This window comes from Trypanosoma cruzi, genomic scaffold, assembly GCF_000209065.1.
Source record: "Trypanosoma cruzi strain CL Brener 1047053516549 genomic scaffold, whole genome shotgun sequence".
In the NCBI taxonomy this organism is placed as follows: Eukaryota; Euglenozoa; class Kinetoplastea; order Trypanosomatida; family Trypanosomatidae; genus Trypanosoma; species Trypanosoma cruzi.
In genome coordinates this window covers 37,081-45,842 of record NW_001849348.1, presented here as the reverse complement: position 1 = coordinate 45,842, position 8,762 = coordinate 37,081, and the positions used below count along the sequence as shown (strand labels likewise).

Genomic DNA, 8,762 nt, shown 5'->3' with positions numbered 1-8,762 from the left:
GAAGATGGACGTCCCACGCGGTGTCCCTTTTCTAGGTCCGGTCCTCAGCGTGCCATGCTCTCAGCGTGCGGTGCGCCGGCCGCTCCGAACATCCACATGTGCTTGCGTCTCGCCGTCGCTCCCAGCCCCGTTCGTTGGCTGCATCAGGGATGCCGCCATCCAGAGACGGGCATAAGGACGTTGCATCCAACAAAACCTTCAGAGGCACCCGCTGGGCCAACGACGACCGTCACTGCGGGATGTGTGGCCCTTCCGCCGCTCACCTCGAATCGCACTTCTACGCCTCCTCGAGCAGCAGCAGCAGCATAAATACACCGGTCCACTAGAGGCCGTCACCAGCCATTGCAGGAAGACCACTGTGCCCCAGTGCCATGAAACCCGAATTGCATTGACGGGCCACTTCGGAAAATCCTGTCGCATCCTCCCCCAATTATGCGGAAACACATCCGTCGTGCATGTGTCCACCGCAGCCAAATGAATCTGGTCCAAATACCCTCCAAATCAAATTCTTCTTTCCTCAAGCCATTCCTTCATTCCATACGCCCTGACCCTCATCCGCACGTGCTCACTCACACAAACCGCCATAGACAGATGGTGGCCGCCCAACGCCCCAGAAAAACAACCCCAGCACGCACGCGCATAACAAATGACATGCGCAAACGCACGGCACGACGGTGGAGAAGCGCACACCGAAAGGATGCGGCCCTCCACAGCAGTCGCAGCCCACCGCGCGCATCACACCCGCAGGAAGAGTGACTCGCGGTGCGCGCTCCCTCTCTCCTCCTTCCCTTCATGCCCACGGAGGAAGCAGCAGCCACCCGCAACCGCCAGCACACGCTACAAAAGAAGCATCCAAATCCACTGCAATTTGCATTTTGTGCGTGCATGTGGTTGTGTGTGTGCATGCAGACACACGAGGCAAAGAAGTAAAAACAGGAGCAGAGCATGTGAGGGGGACGCACAAACAAAAACGTACAGCAGAGGTGCATGGCAGAAATAAAAAAACTGCTCAGGCTCACAATATTGCACTGCAGACAAAGCAGCGGCAATTCATTAAAAAATTAAATAAAAATAAATAATAATAAAAATTCATCTTCACCTTTCCACACCTCACACTTTGGAAAGAAAAAGAAAATGAAAATGAAAAAACAAGAAAAGAAGAAAAGAAAAAGAAAAAGAAAAAACACACACAAAAAAAGCACCTAACTACCATGTTGCTCCAGAAATTGTCTGTATACATTTTGTCCGGAAATAAAATTGAAAAGATAATTACGTGTCTTTCAACCGTCTGACCCTCCATGTGTCCGCACATCGTTTATATTTCATGGGGCCATCTGCGTGTTGCTGCTCCCCTCAGCCCTCTCATCGGCGCGTGAGTGCGGCCCGCAGAGCACAGTCACTCGTGTGTGTGGGGACTGAGAGAAGCACGCAGACATGACGGGAGTCGCGTCACTCCATCGGGAGAGTGAGCGCAGCAAAAAAAAAAAAATCATCAGAGGGGAAGGAAATGCTCACGAGGCCGACTCCGAAGGCTGCGCCAGCGCAAAAAAACACACACAGTGAGAAAATCAAAGAGAGCAAGCAAAAAAAAAAAAAAAACACGGCGGCAGGGTGTGGCTGTGTGTGTGGCGCTGCGGGTGTCTGCCCGCCCTGACCGCAAAGAAAAAAAACAAGAGGGAAAGAAATGTGTGCTCCGCCCCACAGGCCCTCGTCGCACGCCCACACGTCACGGCTCCCTCAGCGCGCCGTTCGTCGCGGCCCCTCGTCATGCGTGCAGCAGGCGAGGCGCACAGGGCCGTCGTCATGAGCGTGTCGGTGGGTGTGCGAGTGGAGCAGTTGGGCGGGAAACACACGGCACCCCTCGCAGGAAGAGTGCAGCAAGAAACAATTGAAAAAAGGGAAGAGTAGAAAAGAAAAAGCATGGTGGTTGCGCCGAGACAACAAGCAAAAAATGGAAAATATAAAAAAAGAATTCTTTCTCTGCGTAGTAAAATTTATTCCTAGCGGTGTGTGTGTTGGTGCAGGAGTTGGGGGTGCGAGTATTCCACACTGAGGCCGCACACTCCTCACAAAGCCGCAAACACCCACAGTCCCAGCAGAAGAAGCAGCGGCAGCAGTCCGCTCCCAACAGGCGCATTGGCTCGCACACCCTCAATCCGAGGGATATGCCTCCTTTCCGTTCCACCCTCCACCTGTGATCCCGGGCCTCTCTTCGGAATGGGGATCCTGTCCTTGATTGCACGCATCTCAGTGGAATTCAGTGAGCGGTTGTACAGAAAGACGTTCGTAACCGTCACCTTAGTTTTCTGGCCGGCGGCCGTCGGACTTGACTCCTGAACGCACGCACCAAAGCAGAAGTGCACAAACTCAAGTGACTTCTCATCTGTTAGCAGCGCTTCTCCTTCCCCCAGCGACCGACCATCAATGTACACAGAGGCCTTTTTGCCTTGGAGCATGAGTGCCACCTGGTATTCTTTCTTCGGCTCCCAAGGCCTGCTTTCCGTTGTTGGTTTTTTATCGCCTTTGGAAATCGTCTCCCACTTGTTATCCGCGGTGTACGACAGTCCCATGGTATAATTGGACTCAGTATTCGCCAAAGTCGCAGTCAGTAGAGAAGTTTTCCCACTCGGAACATTTTGGATGATCACCGTCGCCACAACTGTGAAGTCGTGGCTCAAAAACACATGCCGCAAATTATTGTCCCGAGTGTTCACAGACCATAGTACCCCGGAGTTAGACTCCGTCAACTGAAACCCATCTTTGACCTTTACCGCATTCTTAACCGTTGCATTCAGGCAAAGGTACTCGTCGTTCCACCTCCCATCCCCGGCCGCATCGGACAAAACTGCCACCAGACCCGCCGTGGGTATAGACAAGCTGGAGAAGAAAATGTCCTTTTGCGCCCAAGTACTGAGGACGGACTCAATTTCCTTCAGTTCCTCCGTCAGGCGGGAGAGTGAAATGGCACTGCCTTCACCACTGCCCCTCCGTTGTAAAAGATGCAACTTGCCATCCGAGTACAGCAGTGCGCTCTCAAGCTCCTCCTTTTCAGCATTGTCCATGCCTACCGGTCCAACATGAAACGAGCGGTTGTTGTCCGTGACCCAAAGGTAGAGCGGATTGGCGTTTTCCCCCAAGGAGTTCCCTCTCTGAGTGTACAGCATGACCCTCCTTCCCTCAATGGTCGCGGTGATGAGGGCATCCACATGCAGGCTTGAATCCTGAGAGGCTCCCGATCCTGAGTTGACCCACACGCCCAAGAGTTTCCCGATGGCCTCCGTCCACGTTGTCCCCATGTCACGCGACACGTACACCTTCTGTTCATCCTCGCAGTCAACAATCATGAGAAGTGATCCCTCCCACTCGGTGATGCGGGGGTTAACGCATTTCGCAGAAGAAACACTGTTTGAGAGCGCCCAGGTACTGCCGTTGTCCTTCGAATAAATGATCATGGAGTAAACGTCTTCTTCTTCATTCCTCGCCATCAGAGAAAACACAATGGTGCCATCCTCCATCAGAACACCTGCGCCACCGGAAGCAACAAACGCCGTCAATTTTCTTTCTTGAACAGCTCCAGAGTTCTCGTTCAACGGTGATTGGACTTCGCCCCAATTGATCCGACCACTCTGCTCGCTGTCCGTAGGCTTCCTGACATCACCCACAACTAGTTTCAGTTTCAAGCCGCCATGACTCCAACTCCCATTTACATTGGACGCAACAGAGCTTCCCGCAAGAAGAAACACCTTATTGTCCTTCGTGGTGGTTGTGGGGCGGAGCACAACATCAAAACGCTCCTTTCCATCCACTTTACCAAGCACGGTGTGTGCTTGCCATGTACTTTTTTTGGCCTCACCAACAAGAGTGGACCATTCCCACGCAGAGTCAATGTACCAAGCAACTGCATCAGAAGAGGGCTCAGTTGATTTATTATCTTTATTTTTGGAGCTCAGGTGACCTTCGGCGAAGGCAGCAATTACGCCACCAGCACTGACAAGAGAGGGTGAAGCAAATGAATCCCACTTCTTTTCTGAATTACCTCCACCTCTCGGCAGCAACACCGTCTTCTGCGGCACAAATAGATCAAATCTCTGTGGCTGCCGCGCATTCACTGAATTCTCACCCGTCGATGCGGCCGCAGCTTCACAGGGGCCGCAGCACATCCACATCACGACGAGGAGGTGCAGCGCCGCGGAAGTAAACACATGCCGGGACATGTTAGGCCTCTGCGGCTCACTCTCTCTTCCTTCCCTCCTCCTTCCGCTGGATCCGGTCACGCGGCAACGGTTGTGTGTGCGGGGTGCCTTCACTGCAGCAACACGTGAGAGCATACAAATATGTGTGTGTGTGGGCAATGTGTGTGCTGTTGGTCCTTTCAGTGCCTTACAATTTCACAGTAGCGATTCGCACTTGTTTGCTTTCCTAGCGTGACTGTGTTCAATAAGTGGAGAGTACAGCAGCAACAGCGGAAATACACCAAAAAAGTCAGTGAGGAGCGGAGCAGAGCACCCACGCAGAGAGTGGGGCACGAGACAATCCGGAAGGGACGGCACGGAGGAACATCGCACACAGAAAAGAGCAGCAACACGGCAAGTCACGACGGGCCGTCGGTGTGTGCGGGCCAGCCCTCACGCGGTGCAACACGCCACACACTCAACAGGGAAGGACAGACAGACAAGCAGAGAGAGATGAATGGACGCCGTCAGGAGGCACTCACAATCAACATGGCCCGTGAGCATGCGGCCACTCCACGCAGGAACACAGGATGAGAAAATGACAGGGGAAAAGCAACAAGCAGCACAAACACACACGGAAGGAACAGACGACAAGCGGGAAAAGCACCGCCAAGGCCCTCATACTGGCCGGCAACTCCACACCAGCCCTCAGAGACACACAGACACCATCGCAGTGCTGTCAGTCCGCGGGTGAGAGGATTCGGCCCTCCACAAAAGGAAGGCAAACACTGCCAGCAGCCACACACGAATGGACAAGAAGAAGAAGTGACCCACCGCCACCGCCTCCAGTTCAACCCCACGGCAACGGAATACGGCCACAGCCCGCTGCCGGCACACAACGCACACGGAGCGAGCAATCACCCAAAGAGCCACACGCGGGAGCGGATCCTCATCCAGCCATGACGCGGCGCCTCACTCCATGCGGTCACACGGAGTGCACTGTTTCCTCAATAGAATATATTCTTCGTCCATCCCTTAAGGATGCTTCCGTTAGTTATGGGACTTAGAACACAGTAGAAGAAAATGGAACATGCTGTAATGATGCCATACCGCCAGCCACAATAATTCCCTCATACCGGGGCAATTCTCCAATTATGCCTCGTATACACACACACAACTAAAATACCATATAAAAACCACCCAATTTTTTTCACCAGAAGCCAAACAACCCCTTTCCCTCCCTAATTTTCTTTTGTCACTGTTATGCTCGATTGCGTTGGACTTTTTTGGCATTTGTGTACGGTGCTGCCGCATGGGGCTAGTGCACCTGCGCCGTATGCACACACACACATATCCAAAAATATATAAATCCCACAGTACTTTTTAACTAAAATCAAAACCGCCCCATTCCCCAATTTTTTTTCCTATTTCGGTGATTATTCCTCACTTCGGAGAGCTGCATCTCTTCTAAATTCTCTGGATGATATTGCTGCTATGTACTGGCGCACCTCTTCCTCCCAGAACGCCGCAATCTCCCGGTTTTCAGCGCGGCTCACATTATCGGAATTTACAACATCACATCTCTGCCAGTCATTCATCGGCGTGCTGTCTGCGTGCTGCACATAAATAAACTCCCACGACAGGTCTCGGTATAACTCCTCCTATCTATTAAAATATGCCGCCAGGCACTCCGTGAACTGCCTCGCAGTGCTGGTTATCGTGTGATGCGCACTCGCCGTAGTCATCAGCAGCCCGACCAGCGTCATTGGATTTAACTCCATGAAGAAGAAAAAGGCGTCCACCAGCGGAAAGCTTGCACCCGCCGGTATGCACAGCAGCCGATACTTCATATTATTATTTGTGTGGTATTCCATTGCAACCACTCCACATACAACTCGGCGGTGTCCTCCAAAGTTCGCCTTCAGCTCTGCGTACTGTCCTCCACGACGTGCTGGTGGCCCCAGCTCCTTGAGGTCCCCTACTAATGCACCGAAAAACTCCCCCAAACACGAATGCGCGCAAGTCAAACCCTCCCATACATTCAGACAAAAGAGTATTCCTCTTCCCCAATACTAGCAACAGATATATATATATATATCTTTCTCACTCATTTCTTCCCCCAAAATAGCATGGTATTCGACGCCCGAGGAAAAGCGATATCGGTGCGTTGAGAAATCCCTCAGCACCGACCTCTCCTCTTGCTCGGACAACCCTCACGAGCTTTTGAGACGGATTCTCAGAATACCATAGTCTCACTCCCCCATGTGTAAATTGCTTTTCACCATCCCGGGACTTGATCACATCCAAGGCATCCTCAATGGCAGCAGAGCATGAAATAAACTTATTCGCATCAAAGATGTAACGTGGAATCGGCCCCACTTTATCCATGCGTTCTTTGACCATCTTCCAGTATTCCGCTTTTTTCTCCGCAGTCCCATCGCGATTCATCCACGCACACATCGCCTTCACATCCATCTCGTCAGGGCAATTCATGATGATTCGCGCGGCTCTTACTTCCGTCTCCCATTTTTCATGGTTGCGCACGTTTGGCGATGACAACACAATCATGCCCCATTCATTAAAAGGCGAAAACCAACTCGCTGGCATCCCTTTCTCTCTCACATCGTAGATAACATACCCCTTCAACTCACAATCCCACAAATCATGCAAAACATTCCTGGATGTTTTACTACCCAGGTATCTTGTCACCGTCTGGATGGTCTTGTCAAACACGTACGTAGTACTTCCACCAAAACTGTACGCAACCACTTGGAGTTTCTCCACATCGTAGTGCAGCAGCTGGTAGAGGAGGTACAAGCCGGCATTCATCGACTTCCCAATCCCGGGCGTCCCAATCAACAGATGCTGCTTGGGCTTAAAGTCGGTCCCACCGTGAGTGCTCAACCATTCGGTGAGATCGCCCTTGACGATCTGCCACACTCGCTCCACCTCACAGTTCACATGGCAGTCACGAGCGGATTTATTCTCCCTCCTTCCATTTCCACGAGCACGGCCATCCCTTGTCCGAGATGAGCACCATCAGCCTGAGGCGCTCTGCACCAAATTGCTGCACACCGTCATTCTTTTCGAGAGTGTAGCCAACCGCCTTGTACGTCCATGACTGCGGTGGTTCACCCTCCTCCACCTTCATTCCCGTCCCTTTGCCTCCAGGGACTTCCACAACATGATGCCACCTCGCATTGTACACAGACTCGCAGTGTCCCTCCAGGTATATCGGTGCGCTCGACTTCTTTGGGTTCCTCGCTTCCTCGGCGGCTGCATCCAAAAACTGTTTAGTGGTACCATGAACGCTTGCCGTTACCTCTGCAGAAGCCACTAACCACTTCAGTAGATCGTACATGCAATTATCGTAAAGCTTGTGTACATCCTCTTCCATATCCATTTCATCCCGTACAGTCCTCTCCATCCTCTTGTAACGATCGGATGCCTGTATTTCGTTCAATACTCCTTTATCACGGATATACTTCTTGGGGTCCTTAAAAAACTCCTCCAGTAAGACATCCCGATTGGCGTCCAAAGCGCCCCTGCCGTCCAATTCCATCGTAAGAAAGTCATTCAGCTTCATTTCATCCACGCGAACCCTTCCTTTAAACACCGCATAATTAATCCCAGTGGAAACGTCAATTCCCAGTTCTTGTCGTTCTCGCCTTTCCCTTTCTTCTTCCTTCCGTCTCTCTTCTCTCAGTGCCTGAGAATAGGCTGTGTTTATTTGTGCCCTTGCAAGAGGAATGACCGTATCCTTTCTTTTAAAGTCCCTCCACTGCCTGAGAGTGATAATATATTCTCTGTTAAGGTTATGTAAGGCCTCCAATAGCATGTAAAACTCCTCACGCTCTTTTTTCAGCTCTTGGTATGGTGGCGATGCCTTTATTGTGCTCAATAACACTTCTTCTTGGATGAACTCACTGGGGCTACCCAAAACATCCTTCATATAGACGTTCCTATAGAATTCCTCAACGCCCCTGCCGCCAAAATAATTCCGAAGGAAATCATTCAGCGGCATTTCCATGATGCGTTCCTTTTCCTCCAGCAGCACTTTATCCAGCCAACTGTCAAGAGTCCACTTTGTTCGCTGCGTTTCCTCAACTCCTCTGCAAGTCGCAGCGGGTTGATCCGTCTCGTCATGGGACGACAGCCTTGCTCTCGTCTGACGATCTCCCTGCGGCAAAGTATATGCCTGACTCTCGGTATTATCGTCACCCTGCACTCTCTTGCGCTTTCCAGGCATTGTTTCTCCTTGTCTTCGTAGTTGGATTGAGTTAAAGCTGAACAGTAAACAAAAAATCAAGAAAAGGGAATAGAATAAAGAGAGAAAGAAAGGGAGAATACGCACAGACATGACTGACAGCCACAGCAAGAGAGTCATCCACACAGTGTGACAGCACAAGGTGAGTTCGGTTACGCAGCAGGAAGAAAAACACGTACATTTCAGCACAAAATAAGGGCACTGCAAACAACGCCAAAAAAGACACAGTGAACTGGCGACCGAACCGAAGCTCCTCCCACGCAGTCATCGTGGAACGAAAGAAAGTCACAAGCTCAGTTGCACAAATCGATAGAAACAACAAT

General features: G+C 51.3%; 1 protein-coding gene and 1 pseudogene across 1 annotated transcript, besides 3 other annotated features; both read right to left on the bottom strand.

Moving 5' to 3' along the window:
• Positions 1-8,762: a sequence feature (areas not merged during assembly with more than two copies in the genome that could not be assigned to a particular haplotype).
• Positions 1,053-1,090: a sequence feature (AT_rich).
• Positions 1,121-1,182: a sequence feature (T-rich).
• Tc00.1047053506455.30 (trans-sialidase, putative) lies at positions 2,067-4,328 on the bottom strand (the record flags this gene model as incomplete). The annotated part of the gene is made up of 1 exon (XM_800617.1): positions 2,067-4,328. One exon carries the CDS (start codon positions 4,326-4,328, stop codon positions 2,067-2,069), a length of 2,262 nt encoding a protein of 753 aa, XP_805710.1.
• On the bottom strand, positions 5,581-8,421 carry Tc00.1047053506455.10 (annotated as a pseudogene).